The sequence below is a fragment of the Pongo abelii genome, chromosome 10, assembly GCF_028885655.2.
Source record: "Pongo abelii isolate AG06213 chromosome 10, NHGRI_mPonAbe1-v2.0_pri, whole genome shotgun sequence".
NCBI classification, from domain to species: domain Eukaryota; kingdom Metazoa; phylum Chordata; class Mammalia; order Primates; family Hominidae; genus Pongo; species Pongo abelii.
In genome coordinates, this window is record NC_071995.2 from 130,804,937 (window position 1) to 130,832,311 (window position 27,375).

Consider the following 27,375-nt stretch of genomic DNA (forward strand, 5'->3'; position numbering starts at 1 on the left):
AGTCCGGCGGGGGCGCCGCGGAGAGCGGAGGGCGCCGGGCTGCGGAACGCGGTGCGGAGGGCGCGGGACCCTGCACGCCGCCCGCGGGCCCATGTGAGCGCCATGCGGCGCCGCGCAGCCCGGGGACCCGGCCCGCCGCCCCCAGGGCCCGGACTCTCGCCGCTGCCGCTGCCGCTGCTGCTGCTGCTGCTGCTGGCGCTGGGGACCCGCGGGGGCTGCGCCGCGCCCGCACCCGCGCCGCGAGCCGAGGACCTCAGCCTGGGAGTGGTGAGCGCGCGGCCGAGGGCGCGGGGCGGGACGGGTGCGGAGCTCCTGGGCCGGAGCCGGGGGTCTCCGCGGGCCGGGTGGCGGGGACCGGGAAGACCCCAGCAGTGCGCGTCGGCGTCGCGCGGGAGCCCTGGCGCCCTGGACCCATTTTCTGGGTGGGGAGACTGAGGCAGGGACGCGGGCTGAGCGGCCGGGCGAGCGCACGCGAGTCCTGGGGAGGCGCCGGCTGCCGTCCCGGCTCCGTGCGCTGGGAGCGCGCCGCAGCCGCAGGAGCCCGTGGAGTTGTGAGGGGGTCGCCCACCCGGAGCCCGGGTCGCGTGCTTGCAGCAGCCCCAGAGCAGCCGGGGTGGGCGGAGCAGGCATCGCGGCCGCCCCGAGCCCTGCGCGCTGCGTGCGTTCCGGGTGGGAGTGGCGGGGGCAGGAGCACTCACCCACAAAGCGAGGAAGGGCAGGGGCTACGGAGTGGGGGCACCCCGAAAGCCTTGAGCCCCCGAGTTTGCTCAGTTGAGGGTGTTGGGGGCACAGGGATGCTGGCCCCCAGCTCCCCACTGGGCAAGGACCTGGCCCGCAGCCTCCTTCCCCTCCACCCCAGGTCGGCCAGGCTGGCCCTGCCTTGCCCTGGTACAGTGCTGAGCCGGGGGCGCGGGGAGAGCCTTCCTCATCCCACACCCAGTAGCTCCCGAGCTCAGCTTAGAAACCCTGCCTGGGGGCAGCGACGTGGCCTCTTCCCACAGCCCCCTCCTCTGTTCCGCAGCCGAGACTCGCGTCTCCTGTGGACCCGGAAGATTTAGAGCACACTTCGTGGGGTCAGCGCCCCCCCCCCCCCCACGCTGGGGCGGCCGGGTGGACTCGGGCTGGGTTCGTTGGTTCCTTCTGAGGCTCCTGCCCCACCGCTGCCTTCAATGGACTCCTACCCAGGGAGTCGGGCCGGGAGCCGAGGCCTCCCCGCCCCGCACAAGTACTCGGCCTGGCCCGCGTCCGCGGACAGTCTCCCAGTGGGGTCCTGGCAGGGCCCCTCGCCCAGCGCAGTGGACATTCAGGAGCTCCAAAACCTTGCGGTCCAAGCAAGTCAGCGCAGGTGTATTTCAGGCAGTCGAGGCATATGGAGGGGCCACTTGGGTGGCACCCGCAGCCCCTGTGGTTGGCAGGACTTGGCCAGGGGGTCTGGACGGGAAGCCGATTTGGCCACCATTTGCCTCAGGCCCCGAAGCCATCCGGGAGGGTGCTGGCCACTGTCCCTGCTGCCCGCATCCAGGTGCCTGCAGGTCCCCACAGTGGCTTCCTTCCAGCCAGGCAGCCTGTGAACTTGGGGTGCCCCCGCCTCCACCTCCTCAAGACCCTTTTGTAGCTGGGGATCTCCCGGATCCGCCACTGAGAATCACGCCCTGGGGGCCTGGCGTCTCCAGCTCTGGAGGGAGGTGAACCCAGGCCCGCCTTCCAGGTCCGAGGGTGCCGCAGAAGGGGCCGGGGCAATGCCAGGGAAGGACTGAAGGTGGGGCCCACACACTCAGGAGGATGGACCCCCGGCCGAGCCATGTTGGCTGATCAGACCCAGTGCGGTTTGGAAGTTTCTCGCCACCCACCTGCCCGCGTGCCGGGAGAGAGTGGGTCAGGCGCCCTCCTCTCGGCTGGTACCTGCGCCTCGGTCTCTCCTGGCACCCCGGGGGTCCCCCGCCCCGCGCCCTGCGACAGCACCGAGCGGAGGATGTGGCTCCCCAGCCTGGCCGGGGGCAGTGAGTGGGGCCCCGGTGTCCAGCCGGAGAGGGAGGACCCTGCGGGCAGCCCCCTGCCTGGAGCCCCCTCCGGGTCCGGCTCGGCCTGGCATGGAGCCTCCGTCCTACCGCGGCTTCCTGCTCACACTGGCGGTGCGGGGCGTCCTCTGCTGGCCCTCGGGGGAACCGCGGGCCGAGCTTAGGCCCAGGGGCGGGCGGCTTCCCCGCGGGGAGGGACGAGGAGGCCGGGATCTGGGCGGGAGCGGGGACTCCTCCACCGCCCGCACTCCAGAGGCGCTCCCGGAGCGGACTGATATTCAGGTCTGGGCGCCAGGGACGAGAAGGGCTCCTTTGTCTCGGAGCTGCAGACAGAACTGCACCCAGCAGGGCTGGAGCCGGGGCTGGAGGGGAGGGCCCGCCCCGGAGCGCCCCCCATTAGCACGTGAACAAGGCCGGGATTCAGGCTGCTGGGCTGCGGAGCCGGGCTTTCAGGAGCCCTCGGCGAGGACAAAAGAGCGCACTGTCCCCCCGGGGGTCCTCGGCGGGGCTGCTTGTCCTTGTGGGCCTGAGTTTTTTGTCTTCCTGTGTTTTGAGTACGACATACAGCGAGCAGCCCAGGGTCTCCACAGGCGTCCGCCTCCCTCCCGCCCCTGGCTCCTGGGCACGGATGGGACGCGGCTCTCGGTGCCTTATTTTTGCACGGTGGCACCGTGGGCCGTGCTATCGCAGCTTCGCACGCTATCTGGAGTGTCTGTGCCGGAGCCGCCCGTCTATTCACCTGGTTCAGCCAGGCTCGGCCTGCAGCCTGCTTCTGGCCAGAACTTCCCGGACTCGCGGCGAGAGTGTCTTGGGATCTGGGTCCTGGGTGGCAGTTGTGTGGTGGCAGATTTTGACAAACTGCTCTAAAGTTTCTGCTCCATTTCTCCTCGGCAGCACAGCCTGCGGCTGTCATCACCGCGCCCACGGCACAGTGGCAGCTCCCTTGATCTTCTGCAGGAGGTGGGGTGGGGTGGGGCGGGTGGGGGGTATTGCTGAGGTTGTGGGATGCTGGGCCACATGGTGCCAGGTGGCAGCCGCCCTCCATGCCCTGGCTTCTGCCGGTGGCCTCTGGGTTCCTGGCCCTCAGGACCTTGTCATCGCCCTGGCTGGGGCCAGGGTGTCCCCTCTCACCCTGCAGCTGCTCCCAGAGCTTCAGGCGAGCACCCCCAGCCAAAACCAAGACAGGCAGGAGGGTTAGACCACGGCCTGATTTCGCCGTGAGAGACGTCTGAGTGTCCCTTGCTCCGCAGTCCCCTTCTGACGCTGTTTTCATGGCTCCGGGGATGTTGTTTCCCTTGGACATGAGCTTTGCACCCGACTAAGTGCCGGGCCTCAGTCTCCCTGTCTGCACAATGGGACCAGTGAGGACAGGCTGCCGTGCGATCAGCGGAGGTGCTTCCGATGGTTCAGGGACGGGAAGGGGGAAGGCTGGAGAGGATCTGGGGGGGACGGGAAGGGGGAAGGCTGGAGAGGATCGGGGGGGACGGGAAGGGGGAAGGCTGGAGAGGATCTGGAGGGGGACAGGAAGGGGGAAGGCTGGAGAGGATCTGGGGGGGATGGGAAGGGGGAAGGCTGGAGAGGATCTGGGGGGGACGGGAAGGGGGAAGGCTGGAGAGGATCTGGGGGCACAGCAGGGTGTTGCCTGACACAGTGTCTTTCTGGGGGTTCCAGGGGCACTTTGCGCATGCATGAGTTTGCCTCCTTGTTGGCAGCAGATCCGGTGGGACGCTTGCCCTGGCTGTGGACGCAGGGTAGGTGTCAGCAGATCCGGTGGGACCCTTGCCCTGGCTGTGGACGCAGGGTAGGTGTCAGACGCGTGCAGGGCGGTGCTTCTGTCACGCAGTGGCTGTGAGCCTCCTGGGCACCGTCTGAGTTCGGGACAGGACAGCAGGGACAGGACGGGGTGTGGAGCCCGGCTTCCCCTGTGGACCCTGCAGTAATAGGCCAGTCCCCTCCTCATGTTGGCCCCAAGGACTCCACGCAACCTGGCCCACCTCCTTCTCCATCCTTCCCCCTGACTCTGTCCCACCGGCTCCTCTGCGCTGTGCGTTTCCCTGCCAAAGGGCCTTTGCACTTGCCGTCCCCACCACCGTGAGCATGTGAGCACCACCCCACGCATCACCTGGACGGCTCCTTCCATGTCCCCCGGGATGTTCCCTGAGCACCCATTTCATCAGCCCTCCAGCCCGTCCCTCACTCCCGCACAGCACAGTGGTCACAGGCGGAGACCCGGAAGCCAACAGCCTGGGCTGAGCTGAGGATACATGTCCGAACTCCCTGTGCCTCCGTGTTCTCATCTGTAAACTGGGAGTAATAAGAACACCCACTTCATAAGGTTAACCCTCAGTTGCCTGTGAGCACCTGCTTTGTGCCAGGCACCCTCCAGCAGGGACCACCCCAGCCTTGCAGTGCCTGAGGGACGTGGGCACGAATGACATGGGCATGGTTGGGTAGTGCGGGATCACTGTTGGCTGTTAGGATCGAATAGAGCAGTTATTACTGTTCAGGACATAATGACTGCCTGAGATGCCTGTATGTGTTCAGGTGTTTGCTATTTATCCTCCTCACAATCCCGTCCTCCCCTGTGGGCGGTGGGATGGGGTCCCGTGGTCTCGGTCTCTCCCCAGTTGCTCAGACAGACGGACTCAGGGGATCTGGCAGTGTCCCTGCGGAAGAGACTGGAGCAAGGGGGTCACTCCAACCGAGGGTCAGCCCCCAGAGGAGGCTGGTGCAGGAGAACCCTGCATGGCCGAGTGGGTCAGACATGGTTGCCGGGACCAGACCACGGCTCCATCACTGACCATGTGCTGTGTGACTGTGGACAGGTTATCCACACTCTCTGAGCCTTAGTTTTCTCATCTGTAAAATGGGGCTGATGACACCTGCTCTTCCCGCCCCCAGGCCTCGTGCAGGTTGGGTCACAGATGAGTTGGGGGTCGGGCCCTCATTCATCTGCAGGGGCCAGGGCCAGGCCCAGGCGCCACCGCCATGGCACAGCAGGGCCACAGATGCACCCACCAGCCAGGGTGCCCTGGGCAGGAGGGACCGTTACAACCAATCAGTGCAACCCAGAGCCCGGGGACGGGGGCTGCACTCCATAAACTCCCTAAAAACCATAAACTCCCTAAAAACCGTCAAAGGGAATTCTGTGCTGTGTGCATTACGCCCCCTTAAGGCTGGAAACAGATACACATTGTGTCAGACAGCAAGCATGGCTGAATGGTGAATCCAGAGTGGGCCTGGGCGGCTGCCTGCATCTGCGTCAGTCAGGGGCTGTGGGTGCCCACTTCCTGCCTGTGCCCCCCGGGGCAGGGCTCTGCCTCTGGCCTCTGTGTCCCCATCTTTGGTAATGGCCCAGCCCATGGGAGGAGCAGGAGAGCGGCCGCCTCTCCTAGGCGGCTCCAGAAACTAGCATCAGCCAGGGGGTGGCTGCCGTGGGTTGGGGCTCCCTGGAGCTCCTGGCAGCCCCCTCCTGCCTCCTCCCTCCTCCCGGCAGCCCCTCCCCCTCCCCAGTGGCCTTCTGGAAGGTTCACCCTGCTGCTGCTGCAGCACCCGCCCGCCACAGCCACCGTTGCCCTGGAGACAGCGGTCTCCGTGGCGACAGCAGAGGGAGGACCAGGCGGCGGGTGGGCGTGGAGGGGGGCAGGTAGCAGGTTCCCAGGATCAGACGCCCCCCCGCCTGTGTGGGATCCACAGGCTCTGTAGGTACTGGGGGCAGGGGGCAGGCAGGGGGACACCTGGAGGGGGGAGTCTGGGTCCCCACCCCAGCGGCCATGCTACGGCAGGCATCCCGCTACCCACTGTGGGTGGGAGTGGGTCAAGGTAGGGGCCTGGCGGGGGAGGAGGGGTGGGGAGGGGCTGCCACATTTGCCCTGAGGAGCTGGCTGGGGGCGGGGGTTTGCCCCAGGACAGTGCTCTGGGCCTGGTTAACCCCTACTCTCCTTAGCTAACAAGCCCACCTTGCTGCCGCCGCCACCCCCATTAGCCTGGGTCAGCATTTCCAAGCCCTAGCCAGGAATCGGCCACCCCCTCCCAGATGGACCTGAGCTGCCTGGTGAGCTGCTTGCTGCCTCTTTTTCCTGCAGGCTCAGGCCTCCCCACAGCCACGCCTCCGCCCACACTGGGAGCACAGGACATGTCAGGGCTGGGTGAGGGCGCCTCGTGGGCTCAGGAGGCCCCCTGGGGCAGGTGGCCACTTCTACCTGTGTCCACCCAAAGGCTGGTGGCTCCCAAACCTGCAAGGCTTGTTCTGTTGGGGTGTCCCTGGCAAACTAGGAAGTGATTCCCACCCTCCCACTCCGGCCCCTGAGACGGCCCCTCCCAGGATGCCTAGCCTGAGATTTGGGGTACAGCCCCCTGAGCACAAACTTGTGTTAGGTAGGAAGCACCCACCAGCCCTGCCCCACAGACCCACCACCCCCCAAGATTCGATGCCATTCTATGCTCAAATTCCAGTGCCCCTGGGGCCACAGGTGACAGTACCTGTTAACCATGGGCGGGACTGCCCGTCCTGGGCTGGTGCTGGGGGCCCTGGTTCTACGAGTTGAAGCAGGCTGGCCACTCACATCTGCAACTAAACCACCTGCTTCCAAACATTGGGCCAGTGAGAGTGCTGCCTGCCAGGCCCGGCTCCACTTTCCTGAAATGCATGTGGCCCCGTGGCCAGACTGCCCAGCTCCCCAGGGACCGGGGGGGGGGGGGTTGCCCCAACCCGCCGCCATGAACCCCACAGAGTAAATGGGCCACTCAGTGCAGCTACCAGCCGTGACCCCAGCTTATAGACGGGAAGGCTGGGGGGTGGGTTGTCCTCCCAAGGGGTCTCAGCACCTGCTGGCCCAACCCAGGCAGCAGCTGGCCTGGGTGGGAAAGGCACCTGCCTGTATGGACCCTTCCCTGGTGAGGGGGAAGGGGGTCATCATCCAGTATCATAGATGGTGTGAGGAAACTCCAGAGCGCTTCCTGGAGGAGGTGACAGGCTGTTGTGAGCATGAGGCACAGTGGCCCTGTTGAGCTGTGATCTTAACAAAGGACTAAAAAGTGCAGAATGTGCTGATGGGCATCTCCAGCACCCAGAGTGGTGACTGGCCATGGGACACCGTCAGTAAACCCTGCAGGTGCACGGTAGTGTGGGGCCGAACGCTCGGGACCAAAGATCCCCACACCCTGTCAGTAAACCCTGCGGGTGCACGGTAGTGTGGGGCCGGACGCTCGGGACCAAAGATCCCCACACCCTGTCAGTAAACCCTGCGGGTGCACGGTAGTGTGGGGCCGGACGCTCGGGACCAAAGATCCCCACACCCTGTCAGTAAACCCTGCGGGTGCACGGTAGTGTGGGGCCGGACGCTCGGGACCAAAGATCCCCACACCCTGTCAGTAAACCCTGCGGGTGCACGGTAGTGTGGGGCCGGACGCTCGGGACCAAAGATCCCCACACCCTGTCAGTAAACCCTGCGGGTGCACGGTAGTGTGGGGCCGGACGCTCGGGGCTAAAGATCCCCACACCCTGGCGGTCAGGGCGGAAGTGGGAGGCCAGCTTGTCGAGGCCAAGGCTGTCAGCCCCAAGGCCCCTCCAGAGAAGCTGCCCACCCCAGTCATGAACGTCCACGTTGACGTCCTGTCGGGTCTATAGCTTTGGAGGGGCCCCCAGTTCTGTACACACTCTTGGCTTCCCCAAGGGGCTGAGGGGCTGGGCTGGGTCAGTAGGGTTTGGAAAGGGGGTAAAGGCACAGAGGGGGGCCCCGGGAAGGACTCAGTGCTTCCTGGAAGGGGGATCTCGGGGTGTGCAGATCCCATGCAGTGTGTTGTGAGGCCCCTCCTGGCGAGCACAACCTGTTGCTGATGCCCCTGGGACTTCCAGGATGGTGGCGCCTCATTCCTCTGAGCACTGCCTGCTGGTGGGCAGGAGGGTTGGCCAGGACCACCCCGTCACCAGCTCCTGCAGACCAGAACCCGGGGGCCCAGCAGGTGGCATAAATGAGTCACAAGCATTTTCTTTTTTCTTTTTCCTTTTTTTTTCAGGATTTCTTTAAAAAGTTATGTTTTTTTCATTTATGCATTTTTTTAGGTTAAGCCACATGAAACTACTAGTATTTATTTTAAATCAGAAATGGTCAAAAATGGGCACTTTCATATGATTTGGCCAATGAATACATGAGAGGTGGTAAATAATAGCCATTCACAAGCATTTTCTAAATGTCCACCAGAGAAAAAAAAAAGACAGGTCTGCAGGCAGGGCAGAGCCCCCAGCACATCACCCCTGGCTTGTACCTTTCTGGAGCCTGCCTCACCCCTGCTGTAGTTCCCTGGGCTGGCGAGTATCCACAGGGCGCAGCAGGAGCTTCATGGCAGCCTGCAAGTGGGCACAGGCGCCATTTGGCGGTTGAAGAAACTGAAACTAGGGGTGGAGGTAGCCCCCACAGATGGCACCCAGGCCCCCCCATCCCCAGGTTCCCACGGATGCCATTCAGGCCCCCCTGTCCCCAGGGCCCCTCCAGGGTAGCAGAGATGACTGGGGCATGGGGCCAGGGCTTGATTTATGCCCAGGTTAAAGGGCTGCCCCCATTCCTGCTCCTGCTCAGCTCCGGTGTGGGTAGCCTCGCACCCACCCCAGTGGGCCCTTCAGAGCAGAGCTGTCCCCTGCGCCAGGTGCCGGTGTGAACATTTTCCACATCCTGGCTCACATCCTCACCACCAGCCTGCCAAGGACTCTGAGGAAGGAGCCCAGAGGGGTGGACTGCCTTACCCCAGGCACACAGCGGGGAGGTAGCTGAGTGGGATTTGAACCTGGGCAGCCTGGCTGGAACCTGGCTTTTGTTTCTGAGACAGGGTCTCGCTCTGTTGCAGACACAGCCTTCAACTCCTGTGTTCAAACGATCCTCTCGCCTCAGCCTCCCAAAGTGCTGGGATCTCAGGCATGAGCCACAGCACCGGCCAAGCCTGGGCTCTTATCTCCCCCATGAATGTACAGCATGGCCCAATTCCTCAAACTGGTGTCTGAGCCACAGCCTTTCTCAGCTGGGGTCCCAGACCTTGGGTGCTAGACTTCCCTGTCACAAGTCAGCTGAGAGCCTGCATTTGACACTCGCCACATTTAAGAGCCTTTTGAAGGTTCCCTAGCATTTTGTGGTCTCAGGAGGCATGGGGTGGGGCAGGGTTGCCATGAGTGGTTGTACAGGTCGTGCACGGCACAAGCTCACATCATCTAAGGGACATCAGGTTTATTTATTTATTTATTAGACGGAGTCTTGCTCTGTCACCCAGGCTGGACTGCAGTGGCGCGATCTCGGCTCACTGCAAGCTCCGCCTCCCGGGTTTACACCATTCTCCTGCCTCAGCCTCCCGAGTAGCTGGGACTACAGGCACCTGCCACCACACCCGGCTAATTTGTTGTATTTTTAGTAGAGACGGGGTTTCACTGTGTTAGCCAGGATGGTCTCCATCTCCTGACCTCATGATCCGCCCGCCTCGCCCTCCCAAACTGCTGGGATTACAGGCGTGAGCCACCGCACCCGGCCAGGGACATCAGGTTTATTAAGACACTTTTCCGGCAGCTGCCCAGGGAAAAGACAGGAGGTGCCTTGTGGGCAGATAGGGGGCTGGGAGGGGGCCTGCCCGGAAGCAGTGGTGGCCCATGGCAGGCTTCTCATTGGATAGGACCAGGCCCTCTGTTGCACCCCCTCACCCTGCTCTCTGCCCTCAGGAGTGGCTAAGCAGGTTCGGTTACCTGCCCCCGGCCGACCCCACAACAGGGCAGCTGCAGACGCAAGAGGAGCTGTCTAAGGCCATCACAGCCATGCAGCAGTTTGGCGGCCTGGAGGCCACCGGCATCCTGGGTCAGTTCTCCAGGGGGCAGCGGGAGCGCCGTGGCCCCCGTCAGGTCTGCGCCCATCGGCCATGCCCCCTCTGATCAGGCACAGTCCCACCTTATGCTTGAATGAACGTGGGTCCTGGCCTGGTGTAGCTCAGAGCCTGGGGCTGGTCCCCCGAAGATGATGTGGGAGGAGGGGGCTGCTCGGAGGCTGGTGCCAGAGTCAGGGCTCCGCCCTTGGGGATGCTCAGGATCCTAGGGTGGGGAGCAAGCTGGGCTAGGCTCTGAGCTTCATGCATTCCCTGCAGACGAGGCCACGCTGGCCCTGATGAAAACCCCGCGCTGCTCCCTGCCAGACCTCCCTGTCCTGACCCAGGCTCGCAGGAGACGCCAGGCTCCAGCCCCCACCAAGTGGAACAAGAGGAACCTGTCGTGGAGGTGGGTGTGTGGCCAGGGTGAGGAGCAGGGTCTCCGTGGAGGTGGGCGCGTGGCCTGGGTGAGGAGCTGGGTCTCCGTGGAGGTGGGCGCGTGGCCTGGGTGAGGAGCTGGGTCTCCGTGGAGGTGGGCGCGTGGCCTGGGTGAGGAGCAGGGTCTCCGTGGAGGTGGGCGCGTGGCCTGGGTGAGGAGCGGGATCTCCGTGGAGGTGGGCGCGTGGCCTGGGTGAGGAGCTGGGTCTCCGTGGAGGTGGGCGCGTGGCCTGGGTGAGGAGCGGGGTCTCCGTGGAGGTGGGCGCGTGGCCTGGGTGAGGAGCGGGGTCTCCGTGGAGGTGGGTGCGTAGCCAGGGTGAGGAGTGGGGCCCCTGTGTCTCTGCGTCTGGGCGTGCTGTAGATATCCACAAACCAGGGTATTTCAGACAGCAGCAGGAGCTCTCTCCCCACTCTGGAGGCCAGGAGTCCCTGCAAAGGAGTGGGCTGGATGGTGCCCTGGGGAGGTAGAGGGAGCATCTGTCCAGGGTTCTATCCAGCTGTGCAGTTGCTGGCAGCCCTCCGTGGAATCAGCAGCCTCTGCCTCCACCCTGCCCTGTCCGTGCGCAGCCTCCTCTCCCGTGTCTCCAGGACGCTCCTTGGATTTAGGGCCCGCCCTGACCCAGTGTGACCTCATGTCAACCCCTCATGACATCCACAAAGACCCTATTTCTTTTTTTTTTTTTTTTTGAGACAGAGTCTCACTTTGTCACCCAGGCTGGAGTGCAGTGGCGGATCACAGCTCACTGTAGCCCTGACCTGCTGGGCTCAAGCGATCCTCCTGCCTCTCGAGTAGCTGGGACTGCAGGTGCATATGACCACACCCAGCTAATTTTTTTCTTTTTCTTTGACACAGAGTCTCTTTCATTCAGGCTGGAGGACGGTGTTGCAATCTTGGCTCACTACGACCTCTGCCTCCTGGGTTCAAGCAATTCTCCTGCCTCAGCCTCCCAAGTAGGTGGGATTACAGGCATGAGCCACCACGCCCGACTAATTTTTTTGTATTTTTACTAGAGACAGGGCCGGGCATGGTGGCTCACACCTGTAATCATGGCACTTTGGGAGACCAAGGTGTGAAGATCATTTGAGGTCAGGAGTTTGAGACCAGCCTGGCCAACATGGTGAGACCCCGTCTCTACTAAAAATACAAAAATTAGCTGGGTGTGGTAATGTGTGCCTGTAATCCCAGCTATTCAGGAGGCTGAGGCAGGAGAATCACTTGAACCTGGGAGGCGGAGGCTGCAGTAAGCCAAGATTGTGCCATGGCATTCCAGCCTGGGAGACATAGTGAGACTCTGTCTCAAAAAAAATAAAATAGTAAAGACAGGGTTTCGCCACATTGACCAGGCTGGTCTTGAACTCTTGAGCTCGAGCAATCCACCCACCCTGGCCTCCCAAAGTGCTGGGGTTACAAGTGTGAGCCACCACACCCAGCCAACCCTATTTCCAAACCAGGTCATATTCTAAGGTTCCGGATGGACGTGAATTTGGCGGGACACTATGTGACCCATACACCTTCTGCTGTCCCCCGGAGTCAAAACTGTCTCAGATGGGCCCTGGCTAGTGTGAGGGCTGGTGAACTGGGAGATCCCCTTCAGTGGGGAGCAGGGGGATGGGACAGACGGGACGCACCGCTGAGGGCCCTGGGGCTGATGGCTCCATGTGGGAGCTGACGCTTGCCTGTGGCCTGGGGGTCTCAGCCTGCCTGGGCTCTCATTTCCCTCCCTCCGTCGTCCATCCCAGTGAACTACTGGGACCGCCGTGGGTGCATCGGACGACTCCTGGCGCGGGGAGAAAGGCGGAAGATGGGGGAGACCCTCATAGGGGCACCCCCGGGCTGAGGAGGGGCGTTCAGGGAACCTCGGCCTGGGGCACGTGGCCTGTTCTCCGTGACTCACTCTGGGCTGACCCCTGCCCGCAGGGTCCGGACGTTCCCACGGGACTCGCCACTGGGGCGCGACACGGTGCGCGCACTCATGTACTACGCCCTCAAGGTCTGGAGCGACATTGCGCCCCTGAACTTCCACGAGGTGGCAGGCAGCGCCGCCGACATCCAGATCGATTTCTCCAAGGCCGAGCACAATGACGGCTACCCCTTCGACGGCCCCGGCGGCACTGTAGCCCACGCCTTCTTCCCCGGCGACCACCACACCGCCGGGGACACCCACTTTGACGACGACGAGGCCTGGACCTTCCGCTCCTCGGGTGCGTCTGAGGCAGCCCTCAGGGCAGAGTCAGGAGCCCCAGCGGCCTGTGAGGCCGAGGAGCAGCCATGGCCCCCCCATCCCCAACCCTGCGGCTGAAAACACACACAGCTGCTCCTGAGCACGGCTGGGCATTTCGCACTAGGCCGATCTCACAGCGTCTGTGCTCGGCCTGGCTGACCTCGCTGGGTGCTGGCCTCTCGGGCGGGGACATCGCCGGCTGAGCCGAGCTTGTCCTCATCACGTTCTCAGCACCCGAGGGAGGGAGCGGGAGGAGGCCTGTGAGTCCTCTGTGGCCCCGGCTCAGTGTCACTCCCGCTAAGTCCCCTTGTCTGCAGAAGTCACGGCTCTGCAGAGGCCGTTCCGACCTCTGGACTGTGGCCTCGGGGACCAGGCCCGTCTTGTGGGGCCAGGGGGCAGTGCCCACAGCATTGGGCCTCAGGTCATCTGGCCGACACATGGCCCCATGCAACCCAGGCCCCAGGCACACAGTGTTATCTGTGTGGCCTTGTGCAGAAAAGGTTATCAGCCCCTCCATGAATGGTACAAAGACCCCAGGCCTGGGAAGCTCAGCAGGCCCCACAGAGCCCCCAGGGGAATCGCGTTAATTCCCAGTAACCCTGCAGAATCCGTCTGGCGTAGCCGGCATCGAGGCATCCCCATGGGCACCCCATAGCATGGCGGGGGCCTGCTGGTCCCTCCCCGCGGGGACAGGGCCCTTCCTGCCCTTGGTTCACATGTTTCCCTGTGTCCCCAGATGCCCATGGGATGGACCTGTTTGCGGTGGCTGTCCACGAGTTTGGCCACGCCATCGGGTTAAGCCATGTTGCTGCCGCACACTCCATCATGCGGCCGTACTACCAGGGCCCGGTGGGTGACCCGCTGCGCTACAGGCTCCCCTACGAGGACAGGGTGCGCGTCTGGCAGCTGTACGGTGAGTGTCTCCCCGAAGCCAGACACGGGCCCCTGGAAGAGGGGTCAGAAACCCCATGTATCCCTGAGCAGAGCCCCACCGGAAGGGTTTGCTCTCCCCACTGTTCCCTCCACGTATGGTGCTGTACCAGCTGGGACGCTGTGGCCTGTCCACAGAGCCCCTGGGTCAGAATTCCACCTCTGTGCCCCAGACACTGGTGGAGTTACGATAGGCAGTGTTGATGGTGTCCCAGGCCTGTGCAAATCACATTGCAGGTCTTAAATCATCTGATCTTTGTGGCCATATAAGGTAGGACTACTGTCCCCACTTTACAGATGAGAAAACTGAGGCACCCAGAGGTACGTAGATTGCCCGGGAAACCCAAGAGTAGCCGAGTCAGGCACCAGGGACCCCTCTGCTGAGTTCACATCAGGAAGTGAGGCAGAGCCCCCGTCTTGGGAGCTGGTGCCCCAGGGAGACAGCACACGTGCATCAAAGGCCAACGCGGTCACCTCACTTATACCCAGCCCCAGCTGCCCTCCACACCGCCCCCCACACCCTGCAGTAGTGCTGCCCCCACCACCCGGACCCCTCCCGGCCTCAGCATCGTCCTTGCCGCTTCACATGCTCTGACATCCATGCATTGTTTCCACTGTAGTAAAATTCACATCCCATGCAATTGACCTCTTTGGCTGGATGCAGTGGCTCACACCTGTAATCCCAGCACTTTGGGAGGCCAAGGCAGGTGAATCACTTGAGGTCAGGAGTTTGAGACCAGCCTGGCCAACATGGTGAAACCCTGTCTCTCCTAAAAATACAAAATTAGCCGGATATGGTAGCAGGTGCCTGTAATCCCAGCTACTCAGGAGGCTGAGGCAGGAGAATCACTTGAACCCGGGAGGTGGAGGTTGCAGTGAGCTGAGATTGCACCACTGCACTCCAGCCTGGGTGACAGAGTGAGACTGCCTCAAAAAAAAAAAAAAGAAAGAAGTTCGCCATTTCAAGGTGTGTACTTCTATGCGTTCAGGACATTCACAAGGTTGTGCAGATGCCACCTCTATCTGGTTCCAGAACTTTTTCATCACCCACTACCACCGAAGGAGACCCGACACCCATCCCATCCCCACAGCCCCTGGCAACCCCTGACCTCCTTTTATCTCCATAGATTGGCCTCTAATGCAGCCATGCAACATTTTGTGTGTGGCTTTTTTTTTTTTTTGGGGGGTGGGGGGAACGGAGTCTCACTCCGTCACCCAGGCTGGAGTGCAGTGGCGTGATCTCGGCTCACTGCAATCTCCACCTCCCAAGTAGCTGGGACTACAGGCAACCGCCACCATGCCCGGCTAATTTTTTGTATTTTTTTTTTAGTAGAGACAGGGTTTCACTGTGTTAGCCAGGATGGTCTCGATCTCCTGACCTGGTGATCCACCCACCTCGGCCTCCCAAAGTGCTGGGATTACAGGCATGAGCCACTGCGCCCGGCCTTTTTTTTTTTTTTTTTTTTAAGAGATGGGGTCTCACTATGTGGCCCAGGCTTGTCTCAAACTCCTGGGCTCAAGTGATTCTCCTGACTCAGCCTCCCGAACAGCTGGGACTACAGGCATGCACTACCACACCTGGCTAATTTTTAGATTTTTTGTAGAAATGGGGTCTCACCATGTTGCCCAGGCTGGTCTCAAACTCCTGGGCTCAAGCGATTCTCTTGCCCTGGCCTCTGAAAGTGCTGGGAATACCGGCGTGAACCACTGTGCCCAGCCCGGCTTCTTCCACTGAGCATAGCGTGTTCCAGGTTCACCCCATGGTAGCATGGATCTGACCTGGATTTCTTCTCGTGGCTGAAAGGTTTTGTCATCATACAGCCTATAGCAGGCACTGGGTTGCCGCCCCTGTTGGCTGCGGTGAACAGTGCGGTGAAGGCTGGTGTACGAGCTCCTGTGGGAACACCTGTCTTCAGCTCTTTAGGGCGTACCCCGGTGTGGAATTGCAGGGCAGGGCTCACACACTGAGTGTTTAACTCGGTGAGGGGTCTGACTCCCACCTCGATGTCAGCTCTGGGGGGGCAGTCTCGCTGATCGCAGCTGCGCCCCCGCAGAGCCTGTCTGCTGAGTGGCCTCGGTTTCATCCCTGGGATTCAGAAGGGCCAGTGGGATGTGGGGGGAGGCGGGCGTCTGGGGTTTGAGGCCGTCCTCCTCCTTGTCTCCCACAGGTGTGCGGGAGTCTGTGTCTCCCACGTCGCAGCCCGAGGAGCCTCCCCTGCTGCCGGAGCCCCCAGACAACCGGTCCAGCGTCCCGTAAGCCCTGGGCCCACGGTCACCACCCACTGGGGTCTGTCTGTCCTCATCCCCTTCCCCGTCACCACCCACTGGGGTCTGTCTGTCCTCATCCCCGTCCCCGTCACCACCCACTGGGGTCTGTCTGTCCTCATCCCCGTCCAACGCAACATTTGCCCCAAATCGTGGCTCAGTGTCCTGGGAAACGCACAGCTGTGTGGCCGACTGAGCCCCCAGTGACGTTTTGTCTTTTCTTAAACCCCTTCTAATACCGGCCCTCCCCTGCCAGGGGCCCCCACACAGAAATGAGAACTTCAGACAAGGTTTCCTCTCCCCCTCATCCCTGTCAGCCACGTGACAAGCAGCCCAGCTTGATGAATGTTTCATCAAGCCCATGGATTCCTAGCATCAGGAAGTCAGACAGGGCCCGCGAGTGTCTGGCCTGTGCCCCCAGCGGGAGGGACGTTCACTGCCTGGGCGCACATCTGGTGCCAGGGCTGGGCCCAACTGGGACGGCCATTGGGGCTGCTCCGTGAGGCATGACCCTCCCACAGCAACTGGATTCCGAGTGAAGTTGTCCTGAGAGCTGGTATTGCCAGAGGCCAGTAGAAGCTGTGACCTTGTGTCACCCAGCCTCAGATGTCGCAGGACTATACGTGTAACCCTCCGGGTTAAAGCTGTGAAGGAGCCACGCTCTGTGTCGAGTCATCTCTCGGTGGACATGCACCTTGTCCCTGATCTTCTGTCGCTACAGCCACGTTGCTGTGAACACGCTTCTTGTAGGACCGAATTCTAGGCCTGGGCTTGGGATCCCGCAGCGTGGGTGTTTGGCACCCAGCCGGGCCCTGGGTGCTACACCAGTCTCCACCCCTGAGCTCCTGCCCTCCCCGCACCTCGCTGGCGCTCTGTATGCTCAGAGCGTAGATCTTGGCCCCTGCCCGGTGAAGCAGTGGACAGGCACCCCCGTTTTAATTCGCCTTTAGCAGACCCCCAGGCAAGGATAGGGGCTCCCCACAGGGATGCCCGTCCCATGCTGCTCAGGTCAGGGGCTCTGCCGCAGGATGCCCAGTCCCTCGCTGCTCAGGCCCCGCCTCCCAGCCCACGTGGCTCTCTCCCTGCAGGCCCAGGAAGGACGTGCCCCACAGATGCAGCACTCACTTTGATGCGGTGGCCCAGATCCGGGGTGAAGCTTTCTTCTTCAAAGGTACCCCCAGGGTTCCCGTGGCGGTTGGCAGAGGGGCATGGCCCACGCTGGGTGCAGACCGTCTCTGCAGCCCGGCCCTCCCCTCTGTGCCCCCAGGCAAGTACTTCTGGCGGCTGACTCGGGACCGGCACCTGGTGTCCCTGCAGCCGGCACAGATGCACCGCTTCTGGCGGGGCCTGCCGCTGCACCTGGACAGCGTGGATGCCGTGTACGAGCGCACCAGCGACCACAAGATCGTCTTCTTTAAAGGTGGGTGGGCCTCACCGTCGCACTCCGGGCTTCCTGGGCCCTCTGTCCGCCTCACGGAGGGACGGAGGGGGTCCAGCCTGCGTCCTGCTGTGTGTAAGCCCTACGTCTGCCCAGAGGTTGGTCGAGCACAGAGCAGCTGGTTTGCTTGTGCACTCAGCAGATGCACTCTGAGCACCTACTGTATGCCCCGTCCTGAGGCAGGCGCTGCAGGCACGCAGAGGGCAAAACGATGGAAAGTCTTGCCCTCGTTCTAGTCGGGCCACAGTCCACCCACAAGTTAGGAGGAGCTGAGGCCAGTGCCGTTCGGTGTGGTCAGAAATGAAGGACAATGGGGAGAGGTCTCCTTTAGGGAGATGCTGTACAAGCAGAAACTAGAGAACAGTGTTCCAGCCCAGGGAATGGCCGTGCGAGGCAGGAGCAGTCCTGCCGAGTCCCGACAACATCAAAGAGGCTGCAGCTGGAGGACCAGGGGCCTGGAGGAGGCTCAGGACAGAAGCGTGAAGGGCCGTGGCTGCTGGGGCCGGGCCGCCTCTCCCCGGTCGGCCCCTGTGCCCACCGTTCCAGGAACCACCTCATGGCGGTGTTGCAGGAAGCACTCTTTTTGCCTCCAAGTCTCCATGAAGGGCAGGAAAGGGAGTCAGTAGCAGGGGCAGGTGGGGGTGGCAGGGCTGCAGGACAGAGGCCCCCATGCTGGGCTGAAACACCTGGAGTTTCCCTCACAGTCTGGAGGCCACAAGTCTGAAATCAAGGGGTAGGCAGAGTGGGTCCCCACTGGAGGCTGTCCCAGGCCTCTCCCACATCCAGTGTCACCCTCAGCCACATCCCTCCTGCACCACCTCTGTCTTCACCAGGCCATCTCCTCCTCCATCTCCGAGTCTTCTCTTCTAAGGAAGCCGGGCCTGGATTCCGGTTCCCTAATCCTATTTGTTTTTTGTTTTTTGTGTTTTTTTTGAGACAGAGTCTCACTCTGTTGCTCAGGCTGGAATGCAATGGTGTGATCTCAGCTCACTGCAACCTTCACCTCCCGGGTTGCAATTCTCCTGCCTCAGCCTCCCGAGTAGCTGGGATTACAGGTGTGTGCCACCACTCCTGGCTAATTTTTGTATTTTTAGTGGAGACAGGGTTTCACCATGTTGTCCAGGCTGGTCTCAAACTCCTGACCTCAGGTGATCCACCCGCCTTGGTGTCCCAAAGTGCTGAGATTTAGAGATGTGAGCCTCCGCGCCCGGACTGCCTAATCCCATCTTAACTCAGCTTAACTAACACATCTGCAAAGACCCTCTTTCCAAGTAAGGTCACGTCCTGAGATTCTGGGTGGATGTGAGTTTGGGGGACATCATTCGATCCAATGTGGCAGCCACTCCCACAGTCACGGGCAGGACCCTGTTTCCTTGCCGAGGTAAAGGGTGTTCTGCGTGTCTGCCGGGGGAACCGCTTCCTGTCGCTCCATCGCCTGCCCGGCCCTTAGCGTTTGACTCCGTCACCCCCGTCACTTGGGAGCCCTCAGGTGACTGTTCCCGGAGGCCTGATCCCTCCTGAAGGGACAGAGGCTGCAGCTACCTGGGAGGCTGAGGCAGGAGGACCGCTTGAGCCAGGAGGTCAAGGCTGTACTGCACCATGATCGTGCACTGCACTCCAGCCTGGGCGACAGAGCAAGACCTTGTCTAAAAAAAAAAAAAACCAAAATGTCAGGCGCGGTGGCTCACGCCTGTAATCCCAGCATTTTGGGAGGCCGAGGCGGGCAGATTACAAGGTCAAGAAATCGAGACCATCCTGGCTAACATGGTGAAACCCCGTCTCTACTACAAAATACAAAAAATTTGCCAGGCATGGTGGCAGGCACCTGTTGTTCCAGCTACTCAGGAGGCTGAGGCAGGAGAATGGCGTGAACCTGGGAGGCGGAGCTTGCAGTGAGCCGAGATCGTGCCACTGGACTCCAGCCTGGGTGACAGAGCGAGACTCCCATCTCAAAAAAAAAAAAAAAAAAAAAAAAATCCCCAAAGACAGTACCTGGACTAAAAAGGAAAAAAAAAAAATTGCTTGCAAACCTCATGAGCAATTGCTCCTAACCTCCCCCAGGCGACCTTGCCGAAGGCCTCAGGGTGCCCTGTAGAGCCTCCCCGAGCAGGGTCCCGTCACGTGCGGCTCGCCTGCCTTGCACGCATTAGAAGTGTTCGGGCCGCTTCCCCCAGGTGGACCTGTCTGGCGTCTCCTCCAGATCAGGTTCTGGTTTTGCACATCTGGCAGGAATGCCATCGACGGCATGTGTTCTGAGCCCCGAGCCGCCCTCCCTGGTGATGTTCGCTGTGGTCACCTGGATGAGGTGTGTCTGCAGGTTTCGCTACCATAAAGCCCCATTTCTGGGTGTGAGAGGTCGGTCACCTGCCAGGAGAGACTTGAGAACATGCGGGTCTCTTGCCACAGCCCATCTCACCCCTGCTCCCCCTCTGTCCCCTGTGTCCCCTGCCCCTGCCTGGTTTCCTACCAGGCGCATCTGTCCTGGTTCCTGCTCAGCTGTAGCAGGCAGGGCCCATCATCTCCTTAATCCCTCCCCTATTTACAGACATCACAGCCCTTTCCAGTCTCCAGCAAAGAACTTTTTCTGGTCTTTTTATGTTACTTTTATTTTTAATTTTATTTTACTGTATTTTTTTGAGACAGAGTCTCACTCTATCACCCAGGCTGCAGTGCAGTGGCATGATCTCGGCTCACTTTAGCCTCGACCTCCCAGGTTCAAGCAGTTCTCCTGCCTTAGGCTCCTGAGTAGCTGAGACTACAGGCAGTCACCACCGTGCCTGGCAAATTTTTCGTATTTTTGGTAGAGACAGGGTTTCACCGTGTTGGTCAGGCTGGTCTCAAACTCCCGACCTCAGGTGATCCACCCACCTTGGCCTCCCAAAGTGCTGGGATTACAGGCGTGAGCCACCACTCCCAGTCCTGGTTTTTTGGTCATTTTAAATTGTGGATGTGGTAAACACAATTTACTATTTTAGCCATTTTTAAGTCACAGCTCAGTGGCATGAAGCACATTCACGTTGCTGTGCAGCCATCACCTGCGTCCGCCTCCAGAAGATTTCCACCTTCCCAAACGGAAACACTGCCCCCGTGAAACACGGATGCCCCGCCCCTCTCCTGGGCACCCCCGCTCCACTTGCCGTCCCCATGACTCTGAGTGCTCCAGGGACCCCATGTCAGTGGGACAGACAGGATCTGCCCCTCTGTGCCTGGCTCGTGTCACTCAGCAGAAGGTCCTTGGGGCTCATGCACGCGGTGGCACGTGGCAGGATGTCCTTCCTGGCTGAGGCTGAGCGGCGTTCCATGGCACGGACGGACTGCACCTCGTTCGCCTGCCCACTTGGGTTTCCTCTACTCTGGGCTCCTGTGAAGGACGCTGCTATGAGCGTGAGTGTGCAAACATCTCTCCAAGACCCTGCTTTCAGTTCTTTTGGATTTATACCCAGAAGTGGGAATGCTGGATCATGTGGTAATTCTATTTTTGATATTTTGGGGAGCCTACGTTCTGTCTCCCACAGCGGCTGCACAATTTCACATCCCCCCCGGCAGTGCCTGGCTCTGCCGTCCCCATATCCTCCCAACACGGGTGACTTTCTATGTTCTTGACAATGGGGGTGAGGGGGTGTCTCATTGTGGTTTTGAGGGTGTTTCTAGTGACGTTGACCATCTTCAAGTGCTCAATGCCATCTATATTTCTTGGGAGAAAAGTGTATTTAACGCAGGGCGCGGTGGCTCACACCTGTAATCCCAGCACTTTGGGAGGCCAAGGCGGGCGAATCACCTGAGGTCAGGAGTTCAAGACCAGCCTGGCCAACATGGCGAAACCCCGTCTCTACTAAAAATACAAAAATTAGCTGGGTGTGGTGGTGGGCATCTGTAGTCCCAGCTGCTCAGGAGGTTGAGGCAGGAGAATGGCTTGAATCCAGGAGGCGGAGGTTGCAGTGAGCCAAGATCACACCATTGCACTCCAGCCTGGAAGACAAGAGCAAGCCTGTCTCAAATTAAAAAAAAAAAAAAAAAAAAAAAAAAAAAAAGACTCACGCAGGCCTTGAGGGAGGTCCTTTCTCGTCTTTGCCGTGAAGATGTTCTAGCCCCTTGTGCAGAAAGAGTGGTCGGCCAGGCGCATTGGCTCACTCCAGTGATCCCAGCACTTTAGGAGGCTGAGCCCAGGAGTTTGAGACCAGCCTGGGCAATGTAACAAGATTATTAAAAAAAAAAAAAAAAAAAAAAATGGTGGGGCACAGTGGTACACCTGTAATCCCAGCACTTTGGGAGGCCAAGGCAGGCGGATCACCTGAGGTCAAGAGTTCAATACCAGCCTGGCCAACATGGTGAAACCCCATCTCTACTAAAAATACAAAAATTAGCTGGGCATGGTGGTGCGTGCCTGTAATCCCAGCTACAGGGGAGGCTGAGGCACGAGAATCGTTTGAACCCAGGGGCGGAGGTTGCAGTGAACCGAGAACAAGTCATTGCACTCCAGCCTGGGTGACAGAGCGAGACTCCATCTCAAAGAAAATAATAATAGAATGGCATGTCGTGGGCCGCGGTTTAGCCCGAGTTGTTGTTTCCATCGGTAAAGGGGTGGCCGGCAGGGTCCACAGGCTGGATGGGACAGCCCGGGCTGGGCACAGTAGGTGCTCACTAAGTATCCATGTGGCTCCTGTGATGTGGGGTGATTGCACTGTGGCCGCTGTCCCATCAGGCCCAGGTGAGGGGCCAGGGCAAGGGCGGCTGACACAGGGGAGAAGGAAAGGCTGGAGCCCCCTGCCCTTCGGGGTGGGGCCGAGCCCCGGCCCACGGCTGTTTCTTTCGCCCCCAGGAGACAGGTACTGGGTGTTCAAGGACAATAACGTAGAGGAAGGATACCCGCGCCCCGTCTCCGACTTCAGCCTCCCGCCTGGCGGCATCGACGCTGCCTTCTCCTGGGCCCACAATGACAGGACTTATTTCTTTAAGGACCAGCTGTACTGGCGCTACGATGACCACACGAGGCGCATGGACCCCGGCTACCCCGCCCAGAGCCCCCTGTGGAGGGGTGTCCCCAGCATGCTGGACGACGCCATGCGCTGGTCCGACGGTGAGTGCCGGCTGGGGGGACGGGCCATGCGGCCTCGGTTTCCCCACCAGGATAGGGACATCACGACAGGGCAGCCAAGAGGTTCCCTGAAAGGAGGACGGCCCCGGTCGGTGTGGGCTCTGAGGGTCCCAGCCCCTCGCCTTGAGCTGCCGACCCTGCAGGCATCCCCGAGTCGCTCCCTGAAGGCCTGGCCCATGAGCTGCACTTGTTCTCCCTGCCCTCAGCACTCCCTCGCCCCTGCTGCTCCCCCAGCCACGCTCCTGCCTCAGAGCCTTGACACTTGCCATGCCTTGTCTGGACACACTTTCCTGAGATGTCCACACAGCCCCTCCCTCGCCGGCCCCAGCCCTGCCAAACGCCCTCCTGGGCATCACCCCTGCCGCGTCCCACAGTGTAGAAGAAACCTCCCCACAGGGTCAGCTCCAGGGACGGCAGCATCCTCTGTTTTGTTTTCAACGCTGCATCCCCATCACCTGGAACAGCCCTGCACAGAGTGGGCCCTCAATAAATATCCAGTAAGGGAAAGAGACTCTGAGGGTCTCCCGGTCCATCCCCTGCCCCAGCAGCCTCCTCTGGAGCTTCCCAGGCCTGTGACCATGCCTGCAGAGCCGCCCGCAGCTGAGCAGATGCTGACCCCATCTCAGATATTATCTGGGCGCCCCCTGCCATCTAGCACGAGCCGCCCCCCACCAGCCGTCTGGCCCGACCCCTGACTGCAGTCTAGCGCAAGCCCCCTGCTGTGTGGCCCGACCCGAGCCCCTCCTGCTGCAGCCCTCCCTGAGCCCAGCGCTCCCTCCTCGCTGTCTGGCCCGAGCCCTTCCTGCTGCAGCCCTCCCTGAGCCCAGCGCTCCCTCCTCGCTGTCTGGCCCGAGCCCCTCCTGCTGCAGCCCTCCCTGAGCCCAGCGCTCCCTCCTCGCTGTCTGGCCCGAGCCCCTCCTGCTGCAGCCCTCCCTGAGCTCAGCTCTCCCTCCTCTTCTCAGGTGCCTCCTACTTTTTCCGTGGCCAGGAGTACTGGAAAGTGCTGGATGGCGAGCTGGAGGTGGCACCCGGGTACCCGCAGTCCACGGCCCGGGACTGGCTGGTGTGTGGAGACTCACAGGCCGACGGATCTGTGGCTGCGGGCGTGGATGGGGCAGAGAGGCCCCGCGCCCCTCCAGGACAACATGACCAGAGCCGCTCGGAGGACGGTTACGAGGTCTGCTCATGCACCTCTGGGGCATCCTCTCTCCCGGGGACCCCAGGTTCGCTGGTGGCTGCCACCATGCTGCTGCTGCCGCCACTGTCACCAGGCACCCTGTGGACAGCTGGCCAGGCCCTGACGCTATGACGCACAGCGTGAGCCCGTGAGAGGACAGAGGCGGTGGGACAGCCTGGCCACAGAGGGCAAGGACTGCGCCAGAGTCCCTGGGGGAGGTGCTGGCGTGGGATGAGGACGGGCCACCCTGGCACCGGAAGGCCAGCAGAGGGCACTGCCCGCCAGGGCTGGGCAGACTCAGGCGGCTGGGACAGAGCTGTCCACTAGCGAGGGATTGCGTTGACTGACGAGCCGAGGGGTGGCCGCTCCAGAGGGGTGCCCAGTCAGGCCCCACCGCCGCCAGCCTCCCCCGGCCCTGGAGGGAGCATCTCGGGCTAGGGGCCCGCCCCTCTGTGCCGGCGCCACCAACCCCACCCACGCTGCTGCCTGGTGCTCCCGCCGGCCCACAGGGCCTCCGTCCCCAGGTCCCCAGTGGGGCAACCCTCCCCACAGACGAGCCCCCCACATGGTGCCACGGCACGTCCCCCCTGTGACGCGTTCCGGACCAACATGACCTCTCCCTGCTTTGTAGCGGCTCGGCTGGGCTCCCTGGTGCTCCAGGGCCATGCGAGGGGGCGCCCTTGGGCCTCAAGGGGCTTGGCCCTGACCGGGGGCCCACGCACCTGCACTTGGAGTGGGGGCTTCCCAGGAGGTCTGGGCAGTCGCATCCCCCCTTGTTCATCAGCCGTTCCCGCGCTGTCTCTTCCAGTCCTCGTGCCCCGAGGGGTCCCCACGCCCCTGTCACAGATGGGAGAGTTGAGGCCCAGTGGGGGATGAGCCTTGGTGCTACAGGCAGGGGCATCACGGGCGGGCGGGGCGCCAGCTGGCCCAGCGAGATTCTCAGTGTGGGAGGTGCCCGAGGAAAGGCACTCAGTTGGGTGAGCCGCTTGGGACGCTGTCTGCCCAGCAGCACTAGACCATGATGCCCGGCCGAGCACTGGGACCTGGGTGCGCCCGAGAGGGAGGGCAGGTGCTCCCTGCGCAGGGCTGATTCTAGCTCCGGCCACTCTGTCGCTTGCTCCCTTTGCTCCCAGCCTCCGGATCCACAGCGGAGTCCCTCACTCTGCCCCAACTCTGGCCGGCAAGTGACGTGTCTGTCCTGCAGGACCCTCCTGTTCAGAGGGTGCAGCCGATGCCACTCTGCAGGGCCCAGTCCTCCCACCGGTGCACAGTCCTCTGGTCTCTGCAGCACAGACGCACCCCAGGCCACAGATTCAGGGCCTCAGGCTCTGGCTCACCAGCATCTCCCCTGGGCTGTGGAGGGCCTGGGTGCCTCCTCAAACGTGGCTCAGTGAGGATGAGGAGGTGGCCGTTGGACTGTGGGGGATTCACTCCCACATAGCAGGAAGTTCCTGACCACAGGCCCGGCATAGGGAGCAGCTGGGGCTGCCCAGGGTGCAGGTGAGGCTTCCTGGCACCCAGGAGCCAAAGCCCACATCCCCCTTGTCCTGGGATGGCGTCCATCCCAGGACGAGGCTGCCAGGGCCGGGCAGGCAGGCCTCATGGAGCCGGGCCACCTCCCCGTGGAGAGAGGCCACATCCTCATGGAGCCTGGCCGTGTCCTCTGTCCCACCTGTTCACCATCTGCTCCCTGGAGCAGGAGGAGTCCCTGCCTGTCAGACCAGTCTGTGGAAAGACCGACTTCTCTCCTGTCCGTCGAGGACACCGGCTCTGCCCTGCACCAAGCGGTGTTTCCTCATCACGCTTTGTTGCCCAGCAGCCTGTGGGGTGAAGCCCCCCGTGCAGCTGGCCCAGCCCCATGGTCCCCACGCCCCGGGTCATGCCCCAGAGCAAAGCCGGCTGTGGGTCTTGTCTGCTGGGTTGGGCTCTCACCTCGGCGGGGCTCCCTGCGGTTTTAGAGTCCAAACACTCCGTGGTAAGCCTCTTCTGCCAGTTCTATCTGGTGAAGAGGTGAACCGTAGGCAGGCTGGGGGGGCTGCTCTGCACTTGCCCCTCCACGCTGCAGCCCACCTCCCTCTGGCAGTGGGGTGGCCGTGCTGGGTCCCGGGGCAGGGCCTGGAGCCCCGCCAGCCCATGACACATTTCATGAGCCCCCAGCTTTTGATACACACGTGCAGCTGAGGCTACCCTGACCCCACATTCAAAGTCGGAAATCCCCAAAACCCAAGACCTTTTGAGCACTGATGGGCTCGGGGTGCACACGGAACATTTGGGATTTCACTTTTTTTTTTTTTTTTTTTTTTTTTTTTGAGACAGAGCCTGTCGCCCAGGCTGGAGTGCAGTGGCGAGATCTTGGCTCACTGCAACCTCCGCCACCCAGGTTCAAGTGATTCTTCTGCCTCAGCCTCCCGAGTAGTTGGGATTACAGGTGCCCACCACCACACCTGGCTAATTTTTGTATTTTTAGTAAAGACAGGGTTTCACCATGATGGTCAGGCTCATCTTGAACTCCTGACCTCAGGTGATCCACCTGCCTCGGCCTCCCAAAGTGCTGGAATGACAGGCATGAGCCAACACACCTGGCCAAGTGGCAGTATTTGAAAAAAGAAAAGCAGAGAAAAATGCTCAACCTGTAAGTATAACGCAAATATAGTGTCCAAACTCCAAACAATCTGAGCTCCAAAACAGTTTTCTGGTCGTGCGGGTCTCGGATGAGGAATACGCGGGCAGGGCGTGTTGTTTTGTGGAAAGGATCTCATGTTCATAGAAAGCTGCACCCGCAGAATGAGAGTCCTCTGCATCCTTTGGGAGGCGCTGACCACCCTGGGCTCGCTTCTGTGTCTCCTGGAACCCAGGTGTCCTCCCAAGGTCAGAGTTGGGAAAGACACGCAGCCAGTGGATCTCAGATCAGAGGATGCTGCAGGGACAGACCTCACCCAGGGCGGCCTTCTTCAGCCCGGCACAGCTCCCGGGCCTTCCCCGACCCCGTGAGCTCGGCACCTATGAGGGCTGCCGGCCCGTCCTTCTGTGGTCCACGCCCCCGGCCCATCCGCCTACACCTTCCTCGTGATGGGACCTCAGTTCTGTGTCTTCAGCAGGCAGTTTTCCATCTTCCCCTGAGTCACCATCTAAACACCTGGAGACTTCATGTGACATTCTGGATTTTCAGTCACTGCTTATACTCAGGCTGTGCTGGCCCAACTTGGAGAAGCTGTGCCCCCAAGCCCAGGATGTAGGGCATCACCAGCCTGCAGCCACAGTCAAAAACCCTCTGAAGGAGGTCAGAGGACCCACACCACCCCAGTGAGGGGCAAGGACCTCTTCCCTTCTTGCTTCCACCCCGGGGAGGTCAGCCTGGGGGCCCAGGGTCGCTCTGAGCCACGTGGCCGGGCCCAGGCACTGGCTGCCCTCAGCGTGACCCAGCCTTTTGACCAAACACACACAGCCCCATGGGTGCTATACAACACCTCTGCATGGGAGACCTCCGAGGCCAAGACACACCCTCTCCAGCTGCCATGTTACAGGGAGGGAAACTGAGGCACGGTGTCTTAGCTCAGCTTGCCGTGACAGGCTGCTGTAGACCGTGCGGCTTCCACATGGGTGACCTCCGAGGCCAGGACACACCCTCTCCAGCTGCCGTGTTACAGGGAGGGAAACTGAGGCACAATGTCTTAGCTCAGCTTGCCGTGACAGGCTGCTGTAGACCGTGGGGCTTCCACACAGGCATTTGCTGTCCCACCGCTGTGCAGGAGTCTGAGGTCAGGGTGCCGGCAGGGTCAGGTTCTTAGAGGCCCGCTTCCTGGTTCAAAGCCAGCACCTTCTCACTGTGTCCTCACAAGCCCGAGAGAGAAAGTGCTGGTCCCTTCACCCCCTACCAGGGCACCAATCTCATTGTGGGGGCCCCGCCCTTACGACCTCATCTAACCCAAATCACCTGCCAAAGGCCCCCTCCTAAC

At 61.4% G+C, this 27,375-nt stretch overlaps 1 protein-coding gene across 5 annotated transcripts; it reads left to right on the plus strand.

Moving 5' to 3' along the window:
* On the plus strand, window positions 1-26,090 carry MMP17 (matrix metallopeptidase 17). Of its 5 annotated transcripts, none has more exons than XM_054527772.2 (12): window positions 3,019-3,410; window positions 3,734-5,723; window positions 5,965-6,072; window positions 9,718-9,850; window positions 10,134-10,263; window positions 12,211-12,494; window positions 13,251-13,427; window positions 15,613-15,697; window positions 16,798-16,880; window positions 16,977-17,129; window positions 21,967-22,224; window positions 23,205-26,090. In XM_054527772.2, the coding sequence occupies exons 3-12, from the start codon at window positions 6,055-6,057 to the stop codon at window positions 23,549-23,551; spliced, it is 1,668 nt and encodes a 555-aa protein (XP_054383747.1). In that variant the 5' UTR covers window positions 3,019-3,410; window positions 3,734-5,723; window positions 5,965-6,054; the 3' UTR covers window positions 23,552-26,090. The 5 variants fall into 5 exon arrangements, with proteins under 5 accessions (XP_024113255.2, XP_054383749.1, XP_054383747.1 ...); XM_054527773.2 differs by lacking the exon at window positions 3,019-3,410 and having other exon boundaries at window positions 3,669-3,769; window positions 3,862-5,723; XM_054527771.2 differs by lacking the exon at window positions 3,019-3,410 and having other exon boundaries at window positions 3,669-5,723; window positions 6,004-6,072.
* The last annotated feature ends 1,285 nt before the right edge of the window (window positions 26,091-27,375 follow it).